Source organism: Chelonoidis abingdonii, chromosome 1 (assembly GCF_003597395.2).
Source record: "Chelonoidis abingdonii isolate Lonesome George chromosome 1, CheloAbing_2.0, whole genome shotgun sequence".
Classification (NCBI taxonomy): domain Eukaryota; kingdom Metazoa; phylum Chordata; order Testudines; family Testudinidae; genus Chelonoidis; species Chelonoidis abingdonii.
In genome coordinates, this window is record NC_133769.1 from 14,638,989 (window position 1) to 14,662,605 (window position 23,617).

Here is a 23,617-nt window from a genome sequence, read left to right on the forward strand (position 1 = left end):
CGTGATGCTACTACTCCCCCGCTCTTTGTTCCCCTTCCCATGGGGTGTCTGTCTCACTCTTCATTCTATCCTGAGCATGGATAGAACACTTACATTTACTAAAATCTTGATCTTTGACATGCTGTCAGGCAGCACGTCAGAGATCAGCCTACCAGTCTTACGTTTTTAGTTTGCCTTTCAGCCCGTCAACGGCGTGTTAATTAGACAACCTGACAGAAAGCCAGCCTTTCTAACCCAAGAAAACCCTCTTGCCAAAAGTTGCCCCAAGATACAGAATTGAATCGGTGCATGCCTACCTATACTCATCACACAGACTATAGCACCACCAGTTTGGATGGGAGTGAATCTTCTGATTTGCTGGAGATCACCACAGAGGGCAGACAATTTAATGCCAGTTGCGTGCGCTAGTTAGATTAGAATACTGATGAGCCCTTTTGAAAGGCCAACTGCATCTTCCTCCAGCACAAATATTGAATATACCCATTTGCTTCACCCCACCAAAAAAAAACTTCACGGGAATAAATTAAAACTTGGAGGTGTGGTTATTATCACAGAATAATTAGACCCCATGGGATTAGAGACACTCGCCGTTGGCAAATGCCCCTGGGTCGTGATTATCTAATAAAGATGATGCCTTTGTCATTGCTTAATTGTTCTTCCCTTTTAGAACGTTCCTTATGCAGTCAGAATCTGTCATGTGTGCTCATTTCAGACAGAAATACTACCACAAATCCCACCATGCAGTGTTATATGGGCTATTTGACTGACTTGACCAGATTCTTCCTCTCCCCTTCCCACCAACTCCCATGTTTATAATTTTTATTTAATAAACCACAGCGTCACTGCACTTCAGTTGCTCATTGCTTACATGGCAGACATTTAACAGATGCATTAGAAGTGACATTGTTGGTCACACCTTCTTGAAAACTGGCCAGTCGCTGTCAGTGGCTATGTTGGTGGAGCTATGTAGAGGGAGCTGGTTTGGGTGCTTAAGTGTCAGAGCTAGCACTGATCCTAAATAATGCCAGCTGGATGGTGTAAGTCCCATGCTGCATAAGAAATGGCCCACAATTCAGTATAATTAGTCTCTGTCTTCAGGAGAGGGCTGGGATTGAAAGACCAGGGTATGTTGCCAATCACAGCTGAGTGGGAAGGTTTGTTTAGAGTCTGTCCAACAATTTAAAATTCTGGCCAGTGTCCATAGTCTCTCGCTTTTGCCAGCACTAAAATTCATTACCTTCACATAACATTTGAGAGAGAGAGACCCAGTTACCATTGTTTTACAAGCTAAAGAATAAAATGACAATGGAGAACTCTGCCTTAACTTGATTATCCTTAAAGCCAGTCTCTCGTTTAGCTTTGTCCTCCCTCTTGTACCAAGCGAGGGATTAAATGATTTTTTTTCATCAAAGGACTTTCCGGGGAATGGAATTTACAAGTTTCCCCAGAATTAGCCTTCTTATATTTTTTTAAAGAACTTTTGGTCCTTACTTCCACCCCACTGTTCATCTTCTCTTCCTTCTTTATCGCTGACTGGGGAACTGTCTTTATTAGATACTTGATTAGAAAAATGACATCTACATCCTTTCGTATTATTCTTATTTATTTTCACTACAGTAGCACCTCACAGCCTCAGCCAAGCTCAGGATCCCAGTGTGCGAGGTGCTGTACAAATACAGAGGGCTTGTCTTCACTGCGTTGTTAGCTCGAAGTATAACTCCAGTGTTGCCGCTAACTCAACTCCTGTGCATACACAGAAATCTCTAACCTCAAGTTAAGCAGAACTTTAAACTCAAGCTACCTGACTCTTTAGGAAGGGTGGGCTGAAACTCAGGTGCTGCTGGTGCTTGAGTTAATAATGCAGTGAGGACTCAGATACTCTGCATTGATAATCCAATCACTCTGTGCTGCTCATGTGTTGTTTTGCTGTGTGGCATCTTTGACTCTAGCCAGGCTATCTTGAGACGGGTTAGTGTGAGTAGATAACTCAAGCCAACGCTGCAGTGAAGACATGCCCAACTGATCTGACACTCTTAAATAGACAAACCAAGGAGAGGATAGGAATGGAAACATACACACAGCTTGGTGAAGTGATTTGCCCAAGGTTACCTGGCACATCACTGGCAGAGCTGAGACCAGAACCTATGTCTGTAGGCTCCCAATCCAGTAGACATGCCACTAACCAACACTCATTCTGATGTTTCCCTGAGGTCTTCATATATGACTTGCACTCAGCTGAAAATTACTGCGCTGCTCTTGCACTTTTTAGTCAGGAACAGATTAAAGCAGAACTCATGCAATCTGCTCCCTGAAGTCAGAGGGGACTGTGGATGCAGTGGTGAGTCAGAGACAGACTCACGGTTGAGTGCTGCCTGTGTAAGAACATCAAGGACTCAAGAAGGGAATTAAAACAAGAGTCTGTCTTGGTAGCTTTGAGAAGGGGAGACTTTCCCAGAGCAAGAGTGAGCCTTGGCCGGAAATCTGTACATGCTTGCGGGGGAAACTGAGCCTAAAATTTCAGTAACATTCTGTTAAGAAAAACACCAAGAAAAAACAAAAGTGAAGTCTCCATGTGTGAGCACTGGGGGTTTGTTGGTGAGCATATGCACATCCTCTGGAACTGGCTGCAGAAGATGAGAGAACAAACTGGCTGCTGTCTCCAGGCAGGATTCTTAGAAATGGAAAAGGTACAGTATCCAGAAAACAAAATCACCAGTGTCAAGCTGCCTCCGCCACTGGTATTGACTTGTAAAACACAGGCAGTCATGGGGAACATAACTGAGAACTGTCTAAACCGCACTAAGGGAAAGGTGGTGTGCACAGCAAATTCAAGTGCTCTTAACACAGTTACTGACATGAATCTTTATGAAGAAAGCACCAAAACATACACTAGATCCGCAGACCTTTTTTTTTAATATGTCATCAGAATTATTTCCCAGTGCATCTAATGGATGGATGGATCTCTTGGGGCAAAGCGCCGCTTTCAGAACTGTACAGTGGGGACGAGTGGAGCTCAGCACATCTGACAAGGAAGGGGTGGATGCCCCAATCCTGGGGCCATTCACTATAATGTAGAGGCTCCTCTAATTTATGCAGACTGGCCATCACTGCAAGCCATCAGAGATCACCAGCACATAGAGATGGCCAATCAATGCCCCTGGTCATGCCCCCGTCCTGAGCTGAGGGTGGTGCAGGAACTGATATATCTCTTGGGTAGCTGACTAAACCAGAATTGTGACTCCTTTGAAACACTGGAGCATCACAAAGCAGTCTTGGGACAAAGCAGGATCTGGTCCAGTGGATCTCGACTCCTATATTTTGCTCTCCCCAGATAAATGGAACTAGTCGAGAATGTGCTATAGTGAGATACTCCTTGTGGCTAGGAAGGCCACGCTGAGGCTTGGAGAGGAGAATTCTGCCCTTACGTTGCTTGCATACTCTGCCACTTACAACAAGAGCACAAACGTTCCTTCCTTTTAAACCAAGGCTGAGGGGTTGGTGGGAGGTATTGTATATGTTTTAGGTAACCCTATTTAATACTGTTAAAAAGAAATAAATCTCACTTACAAATCATAGAAAACACCATTTGGAATATTGCTGTTTGGTTTTTATGCCTTGGACCAAGCTGCCATCATGTTATTTTTGTGGTCCTGTTATCAGACATCTGCTCTAGTCTTTCGGAACCCAGCACGTTGCCCAAGAAAAGGTGGGACGTCAGTGACAACCTTTAAGCATATGGTATGCAGCCTCCTAGGGTCCCGCTTTTTCGTGGGATGTGCCTTCACTAAGAAGTCATCGGAGACCATTATAATCTGACATTTATCACAGAGAGTGAAGATGGAAAAAGCCTGTTAGATCATCTAGCCTGTCTTCCTGCCAGTGCACAGTTGTGGGCTGCATGATCTAATGGGTCCTTTCATCCAGAACAACGATGATAATAATTAGCATTTATACAGCACTTTAGTTCATTGCAAAGTGCTTTATGAGCATTAACAGAGTCTTACCGCAGCCCTTTGAGGGGGATAACGGGAGCCAGTTTATAGATGGGGAACTTGGGGCACAAGAGGTTCATGCCATGAATCTGTGTCAGACTCAGGAATACGATTCTAATTTTATCACTTGTGTTACAGTCACTCCTGAGGGCCTAGCCAAGATCATGGCTTCATTGTTCTAGGTTCTATGACAAAATACACATAGGAAGAAAGAGTCCCTAACCCAAAGATAGTACAGTCTAAGGTAGGAGAAAGGAAATATTAGTATCCCCATTTTACAGATGGGGAGCTGAGAAAGATTAAGTGACTTGCCAAGGGTCACACAGGACATCTGTGGCAGAGCTGGGAAAAGACATTAGATCTTTTGACTTTGAGTCCAGTAACTTCACCGCAAGATTACCCAATACGTTTTCATGCAGCACTGTCATTCTTTCTGTGCTCCATGTCACCGGACTCCCTTTGCCCAAAGCGCTAACTGGTTGTGCAGTGCTCGGACAATGCAGAACAGGGCATAACTAATATTACGCTGACTGGTTGTGCAGTACTCAGACAATGCAGAACAGGGTGTAACTAATATTACACATATCACTGACTTCACTTGCATCCCTGAGCTCTGAGCGTCAGTCTCACGTAAATTGTCATCACTCTATTGACCTCGGCGGCACTTTGCCAGTTCACAGTATCTGAGAATATGGTCCGGTGTCTTTACATCAGGATTGGATGTCTTGCTAAGTTGGCATTTGGAGATAGGTGCCCAGATTCCATTGAAACTTTACTTCTTTAGGCTCCTTCAAAAATCCTAGCCCTAACAGGTAATACCAGTTGCTCAGCTTGTTCCAGAAACAACTGGGTGAAATCTGTGACCTGTGTTAACACAGAAGGGCAGAGTAGATAAATGTAATGGTTCCTTCTGGCCTTCTGTGAAATCATAATTATTTGAATACAGCTATAAGTGTGACTGGTGCCTTGCGCTTCAAAGATAGACCTGGCCCCTGACCCAAAGAGCATGCAGTCTGAGATCCAGACCCTATTCACATTGAAGTGGCAAATCTCCCACTGATTTCAAAGAGAACAGGATCCAAGCCTTAAATTCGATATGTCATGGTAAAACAGCAGGTAAGGGTGGGACAATCAGGTCATGAGGATACTCCTTTTGGTGACATGCCCTGTGACTGAATGCACCCTATATCACACCCTACACTCTACTGTAATACTCTTTGTACAAAATATGCCTTGTGTGATATCATTTGAAAACTAATGACTCACTGGTCAATAATATTATGGCAGATGTGACACAAGACCTCACTAGTCTGGACTGCCCACGCACACACCCCATGTCTAGTCTGGTTATGACATGTCCCCATCCTGGTTCACACTTTCATGATAACTTTGATTTTATACATTTGCCTGGGGTATCCATTGAAAAGAACCGGGGTGGGAATGGAGGTGATAGGAGGCAGGCCAGGTGGTTGCATGAGATACTGGATCAGATAAATGGTTCCCGGCATGAGGTGCAGCAGAGGCAGTATGAACTAAAGAGAGGAGGCTGTAATTGGAGAAAAATCATCTTGATCTTCTTATCTTTCGCATATAGAACTTATCATTCCGAAGAGGTCCCAAAGTGATCTACAAACTCTCTATAGAGGAGTAATGCAGACCCCCTCTGGGGGAGAGGGCAGCAGACAACCGGAACAGAGTACAGAATTGGGGGAAATTTAGCCCAGGATTTAAGTACAACCCCTAGTCTTAAAAGTGCAACTGGATCTTTCAGCTTGTCGCTCAGATAGTTTTTCATATGTTCATAATTTTTAAGATGAGAAGTCACGATTATGCTGATGTAATCTGCCCTCTAAAGCAGGCCATAGAATTTCACCCAGTAATTCCTGCAATGATCCCAATAACTTCTGAAGGAGCTATTGCAGTGTTTCTCGATGACTTGTTCATGGTCCAGCGTGGGTCCCTGAGATCTCCATTGACACAGTTTAGGAAGGCACCAAGCCAGTCCCTGGTATCAAAAAAGACTGAGAGACACTGAGCTAGAGCATGTCTTCTAGAAAGAGACATCCAGTCTTTCCAGTGACTGGTATTATAGTGGTGAGTGCCATAGAAATGTCTCTAAGTGAATAGAATCTTGTCTGTCATGTTACAAATGGTTATAAAATGGATCCACTCTTTAAAAAAAAAAAAAAAAGTGAAAAAATCCATCTTATGCCTGTCTACACTACGCTTTTTAAATCATTAAAAGCGTAAATCGATTTGAGAGCGTTAATCTTTATCTGTCTGCCACACTACAACCCCCTTTATCGAATAAACGGGCCTTTAAATCGATTTCTGTACGTCCACCCCGACACAGATATATGCCTAAATTCGATATAAAATTCGATTACGGTTATGTGACGGAAATCGAACGTTATTGCGCTCGGCGATCCCAGAGTGCAACACTGACAGCTCTGCGACAGCAATCTGAACTCGGGATGCAGCGGGCAGGTTAAACAGAAAAGCCCCGGATACTTTTGAATACATTTCCGTGTTGCCAGCGTGGAGTCCGATCAGCACGTGCATGCATCTCAACTCCATAAGAGCTCCAGCCAAGTGACATAACAGAATACTAATTGATTGCTGCTGGGGGACAAACTTGCAGCAAGCTCCGTTACAGAACACGAAATGCCACAAGCGTTTGAAAAAAAATCTCCAGGATACACAGCGCTGCAGTGCAAAGCGTAATCGCTGGAAGCCAGAGATACAAATGGACGCCTCAATCGGAGGAGGAGGGGACTGAGGACTCAGCTATCCACAGTCCACAGAAGTCTCTGAAACTATTTCATTCTGGCTGACTCCCAAGTCTGTAGGTTCAAACACAGTGTCTGCCTTGTTCAGGGAACAGCTTCTCATTTCTTTCCCACAACACCACCATGTGAAAGAAAAGAGAAAGAAATCATTCCTTGACTACTTTCAGTGCACCCAATGTGTACTGAATGCTGCTGTAGACGCGATGCTGCAGCAGTGAAGAGCATATCCACTCCTCTCCCCCTCCCCGTAGGTAGACAGGTAACAATATGACTGATATCCGTCGTCTCGCCATCAGCCCCTGAGTGCTCCTGTTGGCCAGGTGAGGCTGCGGGGGCCGGGTAAAAATGGAATGACTCCCAGTTACTCCCAGTAGATAGTACAACTGTAACGCTTTACATCTAAACTTAACGCGGCTCAGCCCCCCTCCCTTTCTGTGTAAAAGAAAGATTCCATACTGCCCTGGACGTCAAGCCCCAGGAGGCTAGCCTCAAGGCCTTCCTCCCCCCCCCCCCATTTTATTCTCACTAACAAGTCTCGTTTCTTATTCCTGCATTCCTAACAACTTCATGACACAAATGGGGGGACACGCCATGTAGCCACAAAGGTTGGGGAGGAGGGAAGCAACGGTTGCGTTTTGCAGGGCACCCCTGTGAAACTGACACGGAGCAGCTTGCTCTCTGATACACTGGTCTCTATACACTGCCTTTATTCTAGCGCAGACGGACTCTATTTTTAGAAACCATAAGGATGACTCAGTCCCAAGTGAGTACATCCCAATTGCTTCAAAAATTTTCACCAGGTCAACTCATCATAGCAGCAAGACCAGTACAGAAGAGAGGAACGAAACCTCATCTCATGCCACTTCTCCCGCAGTAGACTAAGAACAACCGTACACCACCTCTCTATCCATTGCAAAGCAAGTGAATGCTGCTGATGTAGAGCTGGATATCGCCTCTCTCTCCCGCGCATCCAGACACATCGCGTGCTAGCGAAAAAAAAACGAACGGCTCCAGGTTGGCCGCTTAGGCGTCTGCCAGGCAATCCAGGGAAAACGCGCCGAAAGGCAATTCAGCTGATGTTTTCCCGAGAAGAATGATGCGACCATTTACCCAGAACCCCCCGCGACAATTAAGATTCAACCCTGAATTCCAAAGGGCGGGGGAGACTGCGGGAACTATGGGATAGCTACGGAAGTGCTACCCACAATGCAACACTTCAGAAATCGACATTAGCCTCGGAGCATGGACGCACAACACCGAATTACTGGGCCTAGTGTGGCCTCATGAAATCGAAATTATAATATCAGTTTTATAAAACCGATTTTAGCAAATTCGATTTTATCCCGTAGTGTAGATGTGGCCATAGTCTGAGGACAGCCCTAGTCTCCTACCATTAGTTCCCAATCATCCAATATTCACCTGGCTAGAACACAAGCTGCTTCTTTGTTCCTTTTATCTGTCTCTGTGAAGCGAGCTAGCTTCCTTGATGCTGCCCATGTAGCTTATTGAAGCTCACATGTGTGCAGGTTTTAAAGGAGGCAGGGATAAAATTCCCAGTACAAAGTGAAGAATAATCAATTTACTGCTACGGATACAAGACTCCATAAGGTATAGCTTGGAAACCTAAGCCATTATGCACGTTTTGTACAATTCAGTTTTTCTAACAATTAGTGTAAATGTTGGTAGAAAGGCAGCATAAAGAAAAACCTTCCTAACAGTGCTATAGGTCAGTACACCAAGCTTTCTCAGAATCTGGAGACTGCTACCTACTGCTTATAAAGCCCTATTGTGAGGCAATTCAGTTCAGAGCAGCAATGTTCCAAACTTTTTTATTATTATTATTTGGTGACATGGGAGCGCCAGAAGAAAGCAATTTATAAATTCAGTAGGTATCCAATAGATTTTTGTCACCTGGACAACTAAAAGCAATAAATGTAAAATAACGCTGTGATGGCACTGAGTTATGCTGCCTTTGCCATGAGTAAGAGCAGCTGCTGAGCCCAGGAGCTTGGTTGATGCTAGAGAGTTTTGCTGGTTTCCCAAATGAATGGCACAGTATTCTAACTTTACCACAAGTTGTGTGATATTTTTTTTCCTGTGTATTCATCATGCATTACATTTCTAAAGCAAGGTCATTTCAACTGAAGGAAAAGAGGGAAGAGACAGGATAAGCTCCTTTAATCCTTAGCTTGAGACCGATTTCAGTGTGCACCACTGGTAGGAGAAATAAGAGTTTAGATAACAGGCTTCTATACATAAAGCTTCCACGGTATTTTACCTTTTCCTTTATTACATTTTTGTGTTCTGTAAGTAATACGATGTTTCATTTACTGGTGGTATTGAGCGTGTTGTGGAAATTTTTTCAGCTATTTACCTACCTATGGTACTTACGTGGTCCTTGTTGCTGTAGGATCTCACAATCTTTAGTATATTTATCCCCACAACACTCTTCTGAAGTCCACAAGTACTCTAACCTCCATTCTACAGCTGGGGAGCTGGGACACAGAGACTGAGTTGCCCCAGGCCCACACAGGAAGTCTGTGGCAGAGCAGAGAATTGAATCTGGGTTTCCTAGGTCCCAGGCTAGTGCCTGCACCACTGGACTCTCCTTCTTCCCTCTCTTTGCTCCATGCTCAAATTATATTGTGTGCATGTAAAATCTTTAACTCTATGCCCCTCAAAGTGCTAGTCGGCAAAATAGGAAAAACCCTCAAGTGTATCTGACATGTCTTATGGCTAATTCCTCCCATCAGGCTTGCAATGCAGATCATTGCCAAGCAGTAATAATAATTGCAACATGAGCCCACTGATTCCTTGACTGCTTCAGTGCTCTCAGTGGCATTTTATAATAGTTCTGATTTACCTGAATATTCAGTCATACTAGGATAATGTGAGATCTGAATTGAAATTATGAGACAATCTGAGGAGCCTGCTCAGTGTTAACTGATAGAATAGTGAAACTTGAACTCAAGAACGTGCACTTACATTCAGCCCAGATTTTGGTCAGTCACTGACCGTACATTTGAGTTGTGTGGATCTGACACCAGTAACCAGAATGAGGTCCTAGAACCTTACAAAAGAGCAGGATTTGGACTGCTTTCCTCACTCACAAGGATGTGTTAGAAACCCATCCGCTCATTAATCTCTCACACAGGAGGAATTTTAATCTTACATTTTGATTTGTTCTAGTTTTGTTCTTCATAAAACGAATTGCTGATAGCATTAGCCACAGGGAGTTTATTACACCACTCATTTAGCCACTGTACAGACTCCTTATTTGCTTCTGGATACAATTAGACTTCAGCTTACAAAGCTTTACATACCTTGGATCGTGGCTGACAGAAATCACTGGTCTCCACTACATGCACACACGACAGCAGGGTTGAAGATCAGTAAGGGCTCTCAAGCTAAGAGCGTCTGCATTGCAAAGACCAGAAGGCTTGTTGACTCTTTGGAATTTGTTGACCTTTAAGGCAGGGTGAAAGGAAGTTTAAGGGTATCTTGGAGTTGTGGGGAGGTAGGTAGATAGGTATGTGTGTATGTGACTTTGTTTAAAGTGGAGAGGACTTATTTGCACTTTGCTTGGACCTCCGTAAAGGCAACTCCTTATCTTTGATAAAATTGTCTTCCGCTCTCTTCGTTGCATCAGCCTAGAAACTTTAACTTCTTGGTGTTCACTGCCCAACTGGGTGCCTCTGATGGAGGTGAGGGCCCCAGAAAGGATTAAGAGGATTAGGGACAGAAAGCATTCGTGCCTACTTCACCACAGCCTAACTAGAACATTCACTTTAAAATAAGATAGTGCCATTTCAGATAACACTGCTGCAGAGGAAAGATGGTCTTGAGACAGTTGCACTATACTGGGACTAAGGAGATATGGCTATAAATCCTACGTCTGCCACAGAGTCAAAGTGTAGCTTTGAACATGTCCCTTAATCTACCTGTGCCTCAGTTCCTCTTCTGTGAAATTGCAATGATAATACTTCCCTCCCTCAACAGGGATAACTACATCTCATATTCGTAGTGTGCTTGAATACTGTGCTGATGGGGCCACAGAAGTACCTATCTAGATACCAATGGAAGCTGACAGAAAAATTAACTGTGTTTGGTATTTTGTTAGTTATTTTTAAAAAATTTCAAGTTTCAGTGCTTTATACTCCATTTATATGGTGCCCTAAAGATACAGTGCCATGACAGCATCGGACTTAGGACAGAACAATTCAGGTTTTGCTTGAGCCCAGAACAGAAACTGTTTGAGACCAGATCTCCTCAGATATCAATGCCAAGACCTATGAGTAACATATGGTTGCTTAATGGCCATGTTAAGAAGGGGCAGCCTCTCTGGCAGTCTAGCTGACTGATCAGCCCTTAGTGCTTTATTGATAAACTTTTGAGAATGTGATAGAGGTTTTTTAACTGTTCACAGATTTACTGTTTCTGCAAAGAAAGCCAAATTATTCAAATTTCACTATCAAATCCACACCACTAAAAAAAATCAGCAATGCTTTCCATCAGCAACCAGTACAGGAACGTATTGAGAAAGTTGGTCTGATCCTGTACATTTTTGCAAGGAGTCCAGTTGTTAAGATTAGAGTCAGTGCATGATGTTTTGTGATTGATAAATTGCAGGTTCTGTTTACTTTAATTAATGTTTCCCTACTTTCTCCCCTTTTAGTGGCTGCATCAACTGCTAATTCCACGGCTGGTGCGGCCATGAATTCTTTGACTTCTCTGGGTACTCTCCAAGGATTGGCTGGAGCCACTGTTGGACTGAATAATATTAATGCACTAGCAGGTACCGTAAACAGTGAGTATTTATTGCTGTGGTGGACAGCCTTCCCCAGTAATCACTGTAGGAAAACTATCAAGTATAAACAGATCATTGCTTTTAATAAATATGCAAAACAGCAGGTAAAGTTGATCAGCTTCCATTCTTGGCATATATATAGGGCCCTACCAAATTCACGTCACAGACCATGAAATCTGGTCTCCCCCTGTGAAATCTGGTCTTTAATGTGCTTTTACCCTATACTATACAGATTTCACAGGGGGAGACCAGCGTTTCTCCAATTGGCGTCCTGACCCAAAAGGGAACTTCAGTGGGGTCACAAGGTTATTTTAGTGGGGTTATGGTATTGCCACCCGTACTTCTGCACTGCCTTTAGAGCTAAGTGGCCAAAGAACAGGGGCTGTTGGCTGGATGCCCAGCTCTGAAAGCAGCGCCCACCTGCAGCAGCACAGAAGTAAGGGTGACAATACCATATCATGCCACCCTTGCTCCTGTGCTGCTGCTGGTGGCAACTCTGCCTTCAGAGCTGGCTCCCAGGCAGCAGCTGCTGCTCTCCAGCTGCCCAGCTCTGAAGGCAGCAGAAGTAAGGATAGCAGTACCACAACCCTCTCCAAAACCTTGCAACCCCCCCCACACACACACACAGACACACACAAACACAACTCATTTTTGGGTCTGGACCCCTACAATTACAACACCATGATATTTCAGATTAAAATATCTGAAATCATGAAAATTATGATATTTAAAATCCCATGACTATGAAATTGACCAAAATGGATTGTGAATTCAGTAGGGCCCTAAATATATACAGCCCTGGAGTCTTAAGGTTTCACTGATCTTGCCTTCCAAAGTGGATTTTGTTGAGTTCCTGGAGGGGAAAAAAAGACCCCTTTTCTTGAAGAGTATATAATTTTAGGACCTGTGCTAGATAGTCAGAATGGATTCTGGAGATTGGTTTTGGTTATATGAAAGGCTCCTTTTGATTTCAGAAACCAAAAACATAAATCTGTGAAAACAGGTACTGCACCTCAGCACAAGATATAATTCAGGAATTTAGGTTATTAAGAAACACCCATTTGCTGCAACCTTTCTATTAGTTATAGAGACAGAATAGGACACCTCCTTTGACTTCGGAGCTGCATATTTGCTTATAAATTGAAACCAATTTCTTAGTTTTTAATTTGCAAGTATGTGAGGATGGCTCAGTCATCTGTAGTACTAGAGCATGTAAATTTCTCCTAAGTGGTGTAAAACAAGCACTGACATTTCCAGCTAAAAGAAAGATGTCAGTCGTTAATCAGAACCTTCATCCTCATTATCAACCACAGTAGCCAATCACAAGCTTCTACTGCAGAACAATGATCCCTTCTGCTCTGTTTCTGTTACAATGACTTCACTTTTTCCTTCATTGGAGGAGAGTCATCTGGCTGCATCTTTCCCTTCCTGCCTAGCTGTTTTTAGCTGCCGCTGTTCCTTGCATCTACCCTACAATGCAAGGAATCTATTTGGTCATCACCAGTCTCTAGTTCATTAGCTATCATAATGTATCCGTAGGAATGGATGTCCTCCTCAGTATCACTTGCTCACTCTGATGCTCTGCATGATGTCCTTTTTGTCACTGTTATCTAGCTGCTCATCCAGTCATTTTGTTACGTGAGCTTTGGTTGTCATTGATGGGAGTTGGGGGTGGAGAGGGTTCATTGACGTCAGTGAAATTGTGGTAAGCATTTGCATGGGGCCTTGTGTAGGACAGGTCTTGCTTCTGGCAAGGACAAAAATACTAGAAAACCAAACAAAAAAACCTTCAAAGTAAATATGGTTCAAGGGTAGTTTAGCAAAAGTAAGCAAATGCAGAAATGCCCCTTGTCAGATTTTGAAGCAATATATGCTTTGTTTCTATCAAACCGAGCCACTGAAATGGCACTCACCTGGTCTCATTAATGATATTAACAATGTCTAAGGAATCACTGTGTGCTAATATTAAGATTCTGATCCCTGGTAAATACTGAATGTATGTTATGTGGAACATATAAGATTACAGCATCGAGGGTAGAATGTGGCATGCCACCCCTTTTCACAAGTACTAAGAAGCAAGCGCACTGGCACACTCGGAAAGATAACATCCTTTCACCAAGACTGGTCCACAGTAAGCCACCTGTGTGATTTCACCTCTTGACAGAATGTGGGAATCATACCATCACCCATTTAGCAATTCTTTCTAGATTATGGATGATGGCTTTAGGTTTTCCTAACAGGCATTTTCAAATGACATGAATGCAAATCCTATTTGCATGTGATATCTGAAGTATTATTGATGAGTACACAATCAAGGACCAAATTTGATTCCCATGGACTTATACCTCGGTGGATTTGGCTCAAAATCTCGTTATTTGTGAATGTTTCCACAGATGGCATGAAGAGTATTTGCACATGGAGAGAGAGAGAGAGAGTGTGTGTGTGTGTGTGCGTGTGTGTGAAATAAATGTTTTGTGGTGAGATTCAGGAAGTATACTGCTTTCTCATATGCTGTGATGTGATTGACACCTCTTTCTCTCTTGAAAATACTATGACACTGATTATCAACCTCTGGTACTTGTGGTACTTGTGGTAGTTACCTCTGATTATAGTCTCAAAAGAGTTATCCCCTATCTGTATTGACAATATGCTGCTTCTGGGCCCAGGTATGCTCCCACTAACCATCTCCCATTCAGTTGTTTGCACTCTAACCTGTCATGGAGCATATAGTCATGAAAATTCGGTTGGGAACCCTCTGTGTCCCATGGCAGGGCCAGACCATGAGCAATGTATTGGGATATAGAATCACTGGCTGGTAAAACCAAGCTCTCAGTCGAGTGAAATGGTATAGTTGCCCATAAAAGCTGGAACCAAAGATACATGCTTGTGGAATTAATGCTAGCATTCTAAAGTGGAGCTAGGTACAAGCCATGAATGAGTTAGACAAGGGTGCTGAAGACAAATGCAGATTTGATAATTTGTTTACACAAATCGTTGAGATTATAGCTGAAGGGAAACAGATTTGAGAAGTGGAATCTGAAGTGGCGAATGGTAAGAGGCAATCTTTTAGAAAGGACTAGGAAGTGCAGCCAGCCACAACTTATCCCTAAGTGACTTTCTTTCAATTAAGTTTCTCTTCTGGGAACAAGAACAACAACTAGAAAGACCCCAAAATCTTTGCAGAACTAAAAAGCTAGTTCACGGAGACTGGGTGGCACAGTGGGATAATGTGTTACACTCTGGGCTTTGAAGAAGTAAATTCAAATAAAGTTACTAATGAGAAGAATCTGATGTGTAAAATGACATCACTAATGTGAGGAGGGGAAAAAAGATGGTCTTGTGATTAAGAAAGAAGACTGAGAGTGAAGAGATCTGAATACTATTGCTGGCTCTGACACAGACGTTTCATGTGATCCTGGGTAAAGTCATTTATCCTTTCTGTCTCTGTTTCCTCATCTGTAAAACAGGGGAAATGGCATTAATCTACCTCACAGGGGAAGAGAGAAACTTTAGCTTAATAATGTTTGTAAGTCTCTTTGAGATTCTTTGACAGAGGGCAGTGGAACTGCTAAGTATTATAATCTATTATTTTTATTCGTCACTTTGGAAGATTCAAGACAGCTCATTAGAAACCCAGGGATAGAATAATTACTTTATACAGTGCAGGACACGTGGAGATGCATTGGTAGAGCTGTGTGAAGATGTTTACACTTTGCCTCTCCATACTCCGCTTAACTCAAGCCAGTGCTATTAGGCCATAGGACATTTTGTAAAAACAGTGGAAGAGGAGAGTAAATAATATCAAGGATCTGAGGCCTTTCTACAGAACTGTTTTGCTCAAGGTGGAAATAAATTTAGCCATGTCTGTTGTAGTGATGGTAGCAGTGTCCTTCTCCCTAGCAGTGCTGTCAAACAGGGCTTTCTGTTTAATGATCTGAAATAGCCTGGTGGTAGAGGCTATAGGTTCATGTGAAGAGGTTCACATAACTTGCCAAGAGCAGAGTAACACAGAAAGTGTTTTGCTAATGGGCTGATGACTCATAGAAGATAACTTGTTATCTTAATAGTTTCTCTATCATGAAGTTATTTCAACACTGTGCAAAAAGCACCAGAGACAAGAAGTGGTTTATTGGGGTCATTTAATTCAACCAGTGTTGCAAAAACAAACAAACACACACACACACACACACACACGCAAGCAATGGCAGAAAACAATATTCAGATCTCTTGGTAGGGTTGCAGTTAGATTTCAGTACAAACTATAATGGGGTTCACGCTGCACTCATGGGTATTTGGCCCCTGGGCCTCCCTCCTCAGTGAGTCAGGAACACTTCAGTCTGGTGCAACACCCAAGCTCTTTATTCTCAAAAGGTTTCCTACGCCAGTTCCCAACTCCATACAGGCTTCACAGCTACTTTACCTACAACAGGCTTGATTGGGGCTGGAATGGCAGGAGCTGATTAAGGGCTTCTCAACCAGCACCCTGCCACACGAACCCATTATTTTAACACAATTGCTATGCTGAATCCTTATTTTCAAAAGCTCTTCCTCTTGGATGGAAGACATTTAATAGAGGTATATTGGTGTCTCCTTATTGATTATGAGGTTTTTCTTACACTGATTCAGGACCACTTACCAAAAAAATCTGGCTATTTTGTGTTCCAAACTGAGCTTGGCTCTTTTGTTTTTGTGATGTGGTGGGTTGGCATCCACCACATCAGTGTCTTTTCCTCCCTCTGCCACCCTCCCAGTTCTAGAACTTCCAAGTGCAAGACATTTTATTAAGCTGAGATCGTGGAATATCGCATCTCGGTCCAGTGTTAATGTTACACAAATTATACTAATATCAAAGGGTATAATTTATATAGTAGAATCCTCCTAATTGGCAGAGACCCTAGTGAAAAGCAAGAAGGTGCCACTTGAACAATGGTCATGATTGTCAGAAACTCATAGGAATACACTGTGCTAGGATCAATACATTCGAGATAGAAAAGAGCTATTCAGTCATCCTCTATATCCTTCTCTGTCGATGCAGGATTGCTCCCTGCAGCACACTTCCTAGTGCCAGTCCATCTTTCAGTTGCTCATATGATAGGGTTTCTGCCACTTCCCTTGGAGAAGACTATTGCACAGTCTAATAGATTTAATGGTTAATTTTTTTTCAAGACAGTTGCCATAAATTGTGCTCAGCTTAACTTCTTAACCTTTCTCCAACACATGTGCCCCCTTATTACCACTCCAAATAATTCCTCTTTCCCTTCCTTTGGGTTTGCCACCTTTGGTATTTAACATGTGCCCCATCCCTGCCTTAGTCATTATTTTGCCAAGCTACTATCTATGCATCATAGCCTAGATTTTCAACAGTAACTAGTGATTTTGTATGTTTCCATTTTTAGGTGCCCAACTGGAGACATCTTAAAGAGGGGGTATGATTTTCAGAGGGAAGGTGCTCAGCAGTCTCTGAAAGTCATGCCCCATGGAAATTCCCTCAAGTCAGGCACCCATAAATTCAGGCACACAAGTTCAGTAGTCACTTTTGAAATCTGGCCAGATTTTCAATTTTGCAGAGTCCCTGCAGCTCCCATTGCCTTTGGTTGGAAGTATGGGTCATCAGCTCTTCTGAAAATCAAGCCCTTAGTTCTTTTAATCATTTTATGGCTCTTCTCTAAATTTGTTCCAATCTGCTGCCCTTTGCAATACTGCAGGGCCTATATCTAAATGTAGGGAGAAAATTCACTTTTATTCCACGAATTGCTGTAAGAATTAATATTAAAACTTTTCACTGTAGCACTTGAAGATACAGGTGACTCTTTTAACAACTGTAATAGGAAAAATAAGTGGCATAGAAGGCTGCACCACAAAAAGTTTTTGCTGTCAACCATCAATTCAGAGATATAAAACTCTCATCACAGACAGTGCCATATAAATGGATTGAGTGTGCCATTTATCCATAGCTTAGAGTCCTTGCCCTGAATGTCTTCCCTGGCAGTCATCCCAGTTAATATGCTATTTAGCAGGGTGCAGACTGGTGTTTATAAAGTGATGTTACTGCCAATAAGAAGCGAGGGAATGACAACAATAGAGACCAAAGATTTCTCTTTATCAGCAGGACAGGCACAGCTTAGATTGAAGCACTGCTGGCTACCCTACACCACACCACCAAATGCTTCCCAGCCCTGATCAGGAGATACCAGGAGTGAGAGGCTAGCCGTGCTTCCATGCCCATTCAGTTATCTTGCCCATGTTCTGCAATGCACAGAAGGGTGCCAATTGTAGTAGTGGTTGTTTTGGAAAGTGGGTAACTGAGATTGGTGGCCTATGTAAAATTAATTGGTAAACTTCATTCATATGGTAGTAATTTCCAGTCACTAATGACCAGCCTGGTGAACACTCTGCCCCATTGCCAACCACAAGGTATCCACCCTTGATCAAGTGAATTCCTTCCTACAGTCTTTGGATAGCCTCAGGATCACGTAGCCCAATGTGTATGTCTTGAGGCATGTGGAAGAACAGGATTTCAGAAGCACGATGTTACAGTACTTGCCAGTAGCAGATTGCATGTGAATAGATTTGGTCGTCAAACCATTGTGCTGAAGTGATCTTTACCAAAGTTGTGTTTCGTTGTTTTCAGTTCCATTTGGTGAAGTACTGGCTTGCATGCACTGCCGTCATTGTCGGTGTCATATAATGCCAACTACTTTTGGAAAGCACTAATGAACAAGTGCAATTTCTTTTCTCTATTGTTGGGTTTTTTGTAAAGTTGCTCAAATGCTCTCAGGTATGGCGGCCCTGAATGGAGGACTTGGCGCAACAGGCTTGACGAATGGTACAGCAGGCACAATGGACGCCCTCACCCAGGCCTACTCAGGAATTCAGCAGTATGCTGCAGCAGCACTGCCAACATTGTACAGTCAGAGTTTGTTACAGCAACAGAGTGCTGCAGGCAGCCAGAAAGAAGGTAAGCAGCACCTGCTAGGGCCGCAAAGCACACGTCTCAAACAGCAATGTCAAATTTTACAATAAGTTAAATTCATCCTTTCTACTTTGGTTGGGTTTGGCTTATTTCTTCATAGATGCGTTCTGAAGAGACGTGATCAGCCTAACCATTGATTTTTAACCTTTTCTTCTTTCCTGTTCAGTGTTGTTTTTGTTTTATCCTTTAATTTAGTTTTTGCCATCTATCCTTCAAGGTGTATTTTACCACCTATTATTTGTTAATGTAAAAGTACTCATTAGCTGCTGCTCACAAAAGACACTGCTAATGAAAACTATCCTGAAAGCATTTTTTTTAAATTTTAAATTTTTAAAATTTAATTAAATTTAAATTTTTTAATTTGTTGTTGATGGGAGGTGAGGGAGGGAGGAAGTGTCGTGTGAGTAACTTTCCCCTTCCCTCTCCTCCTGTGGTTTTTATCTATGCTATGATCATCTAGCTGCTATTAGATTTTAGTTTTTAGGTTAACGACAAAATCTGTCGTTACATCAGGTGGTTCTTTGTTTAATTGTGGGTCTTGAGGGGATTGATTGCCCCTCTTTCTGTGCCAACAGAGCAAAATAAACCTCAGGAAGTTAACACTAAGAATAAATTAATACTAATCACAAAATGTTTAGTGAAATGAGGATAGCCTCTCTCTCTTCTCTCCCCCGGCAGCCTTCTTGGGGTTTTGTTTTTAATTCCCACCCCCTTAACTTTTGGCTAATTTTAGAAGATAGAAAAGTTTTGTATGCCTTCTAAGAAAGATATCAGAGGGGTAGCCGTCTTAGTCTGGATCTGTAAAAAGCAACGACGAGTCCTGTGGCATCTTATAGACTAACAGATGTATTGGAGCATGAGCTTTCGTGGGTGAATACCCACTTCATCAGACACAGTGGGTATTCACCCACGAAAGCTTATGCTCCAATACATCTGTTAGTCTGTAAGGTGCCACAGGACTCTTTGTTGCTTTCTAAGAAAGAGTCTTCATTGTACTTACTGTTCTTGCCAGAGATACACTGGAACAAGGGCTAGTGAATGGCATCAAAAGAAGTTTTTTATCCTATTTTAAAATAGTCTCTTGAATCATTATGGAACATGGTATCTCTTAGGCAGACAATGTTGAAAAACTCAAAGCTAGGGATTTAATAGAGATACTGTCAAATTAAAATACATATGCATTTTATAATTTTCTTGCCATTTTTGCCATTAACAATTTAGATTATTGAAGTTGAAATCAATTTTTTTTTAAATTCATTTATTTTTCTCACTATTTTGGCTCCCTGGCTTTGTTCAGTTCTTTTTTGTTTTTGATTTGCATTTTATTCAGATTGGATAAAACCATAAACAGAAGCTGTTTCTCTTGTGACTGGGTGGCAAATAGTGTAGGACTAGCTTTTATTTTTTTAAAATTATCTTAATTGTTTGTAAGTTCACAAAAGCATTTTTATCAATATGGGGGGAGGGATAGCTCAGTGGTTTGAGCATTGGCTTGCTAAACCCAGGGTTGTGAGTTCAATCCTTGAGGGGGCAAAAATCTGTCTGGGGATTGGTCTTGCTTTGAGCAGGGGGTTGGACTAGATGACTTCCTAAGGTCCCTTCCAACCCTGATATTCTGTGAGTCTATATATTTTATCATTCCTCATGTGACAGTGTCCCTTATAAAGTAAAGGCCTTTGTCATCTTGCTGTCTTTTCCATGGGGGACTGTTAAGGTGAGCGAGTTCATTATTAAATTCTGCTGGCTGTGTTTGTGTTTCAACATATGACTTCTTCTGATGGAATGGCTAAGAGTATGGAATATTTAGAGGAGGATAACCAGCTACCAGAGGAAAATATTGCATTAAATGTTAAATGAAATGGAGTGAATTGTTTTATGCATACTGCTATCAAACTCTTAAACCAGTTTTGCTCAGTGATTAAGAAAGTTCCTTTTGTTGAGAAGACTTTTTTTTCATTTTATTTTATTTTATTTTTTTTGGTAAGAAGAAACTTCATTTGGCTTCTCTTCCATATTGCCAGGTGATTTTTTTTTTCCATTTCATTTTATAAAATTCTTTTTTTTCACCCTGTTGTTCTGTTGTTTTTTTGTTTTGTTTTTTGTTTTCTTCCAACCCATGCACCCCCTGTCTAGGGCAAATATTGCAGCCCCTCCCCTCAGGCTGTGAGAGGGGAGGCAGTCTGGTTCCTCTATTGTGAACACCAGTGCGGCTCCATGAATCTGCTGCAGAAGGTACTCCATAAGTGTCTGGCCTGCACTTTCCTCTCCTCCCCTAGACAGTAATCAAACGCAGCACATCTGAGACACATCTAGTCTCCACTCAAGCCACAGAATATCCATTTAGTCTACTCCAGAAGCTGCCTGCACCAGAATCGTGTGGCATCTTAGAATCCCAGTGATGCACTGTGACTAGGAAGGCCACACGTCCAGCTTCACACTGGAAAGTCTTTCTTTGGTCTCTTCTTTTTATTTCCAGATTATTATGGTAATAGGGAGGCAGAGTTGATGATAAGAAGCTTCTGACTAGAGCTCAGTGAAAAAAATCAATTTTATTTCTGTGGACTGGCTTTCAAAAACCAATACAAACCTCAGTTTGAGAGAAAAACAATTCCAGTTAAAAAGAGAATGGATATTTTCATTTGAAATTTCACAGAACTCAAAAAGATTTTCCAAAACACTTCATTTCAAGGAAAATCCATTTTTGTTGTTGTTGGGAGGAAGAAAATCAGTTAAAAATCTTGACCGGCTCTTCTTTTGGCAGGGTTCCCTGCCAGGTGGTGAGGGCTTTCCAGCCGGATTCTTTGTTGTTAAAACAACACGTGTACTATGAAAAATGACTACACATTTTCTTTTCTTTTTTTCCTTTTTTTTTCTTTTTGTCCCTCAGTTATTTGCAAAGAAAATCAGCCAGCTCAGTTTGTAAGTCAAAGGAAGGTTTGTTTTACTTCCCCCTGCCCCCAATTGCCTACCCTGCAGGCTTAAACATGGGCTCTTTAGAACTGAGCTGGGCTCTATCTCTTATGCTAGTAATGTCTCTGGTTTAGCTGACAAAACCTTTGACGATGTGTGAGGCAGCACAGAACTCAATGCTCTTCCATAACTGGACAGCTTGAAGAGATGCAGAGAGCAGAGTTGTCGTAAGAAGGTGCCACTTTCATGCAGTCACTCTTCTAACCATAACCCTACTTTAGGACAAGCTGGGCAGTCTTACGTGAATTTAGGAAGGAGGCTGCAGTTCAGCTTCTCTGATAATAGAGATTTCAAGTACAAATCTGTAGAAGAGCCACTGTTATTTTGTCCATTTGCTTTGTTTTTGTTACTTCAAAAAGTCTGAAACTGAACTGTGTTTGCCCATCACCTTCTAAATTACCAAAAAAGATAGATGACATAGAACTCGTCTAATAGCTCTTTTCATACTGGTTTTTTGTGGTTTTCCTGTCTCTAAAGGTCCAGAAGGGGCAAACCTCTTTATTTACCACCTCCCCCAGGAGTTTGGAGACCAGGACATTCTGCAGATGTTCATGCCCTTTGGGAATGTTATCTCTGCTAAAGTCTTCATTGATAAACAGACCAATCTGAGCAAGTGCTTTGGTAAGCAACATTTAATCAATTGAAAAGTAAAACTGTACGTGGTGAACCTGATCCCAGAGCTATGGCTTGTAATCCTCAAAAGTACAAAAAGATACACAGACAAAGCAGTTCAAACTAAAAACTGGATTTGGAAAAAAAAACACCTTCCAGTCTGACATCTACTATGGATGTGTCAAATACATGAAACTAATTACACCCTATGTGGGGGAATGCCATTTACTATACTATTAAGCTGCCTTATTATGGATACCTAATTATCCTCTATTGTATAGCTGAGCCTCTTTAAAACTCTGTGTTTAACCCATTACTTGTACTTCTGGGTTAAGTACAGTACTGTGCAATTAGTGTTTGTATAGTGTACACATATGTAGCACAGAATATGTTACAGCTCGTTGCTGCCTATACATGCATCTACAAGTAGGTTCAACTGTCCAGGTAGCATCTGTCGTTACGACAGGGTGGGGGATGAAGAGGGATACAGTCATTGTCAGGTTTCATGTAGAATTCTTGAGCTGCAGGGAAATTAGATAACTAAGGATCATGTGAAGAAGTGTGTCTGATGCTTAAACCCTTCTGAAGTAAAACAGGATCTAGGGTTGATCAGATGCATACTAATACCTTGATTACATACATATACTGTCTCTATACTTTGATGTACTCTATTTCAAAATGTAAGTAAACACCTCTGCTTGCAGCATCAATGTATTAAGTTCATGTATCAAGTAACTGATATGATCAGGATCTACGATGATGCCAGTCTACAAAAGAAACTGGTTTTACATAAACTATCACAGCCCCTCAGCTTTATTTAGAAGCACATCACTTTCATTTTACATTTTTGGCATCTTATTTGACTTTAGAAAAGCCAGTTTGTAGGGCTAAGGGACTCATCCCAGGTATCTCCCTGAATCACTTGCAGAGTTGGGAACATAACCCAGGTGTGCTGACTCCCAGTCTGGTGCTCTAATTTTGATACATGCTGCCTCAAAAAAGGAGAGAATGCACTTTCAGCAGACAGGTGGCCACAGACACCAATTGCATTCTTGTTGTCCATCTCAGCAGAGGCTCCAAGGTTTGAGGGGAATAAGGATGAACACTGCCCTTTCACATCTAGAGAGGTCCTTCCAGGTCAGGGGTGGTATAAGGAAGTTTTCATAGCAGCTGCCTCAGCAGCACCTCCTGTGTAGATGAACAAAGGGTTTCAGTCTACAAGGCTGTTGATCCAGCATCACAAAAGCGAGAAAGTCTGAAAGGAAGAGGGGGGAAGAAATACTCCAGGGAAAGGGTAAGTGCAGTCTGCAATGTGAGAAAGAAAAGCACTGGTACTAATTATTATTTAAAATATTTTTATGTTACAGTAGCACCCAGAGATAAAAATCAGGATCAGGGCCTCGTCATACTAAATTCTTTGTAAATGCATAGGAAGAGGAAGTCCTTGCCCTAAAGAGCCTACAGTCGAAATTTA

At 42.1% G+C, this 23,617-nt stretch overlaps 1 protein-coding gene across 13 annotated transcripts in view; it reads left to right on the forward strand.

Moving 5' to 3' along the window:
- The window catches only part of CELF2 (CUGBP Elav-like family member 2), a 703,635-nt gene that overhangs the window by 672,218 nt on the left and 7,800 nt on the right, over positions 1-23,617 (forward strand). For 8 of the 13 annotated variants that reach the window (XM_075064174.1, XM_075064147.1, XM_075064171.1 and 5 more), the window contains 3 exons: positions 11,457-11,576; positions 18,349-18,546; positions 22,009-22,152. In XM_075064174.1, the coding sequence (XP_074920275.1) occupies positions 11,457-11,576; positions 18,349-18,546; positions 22,009-22,152 (462 nt within the window). Of the gene's footprint in view, positions 1-11,456; positions 11,589-18,348; positions 18,547-18,727; positions 19,103-22,008; positions 22,153-23,617 lie in introns of those variants that run through there. The other 5 variants (XM_075064143.1, XM_075064162.1, XM_075064145.1 and 2 more) reach the window with 3 other exon arrangements.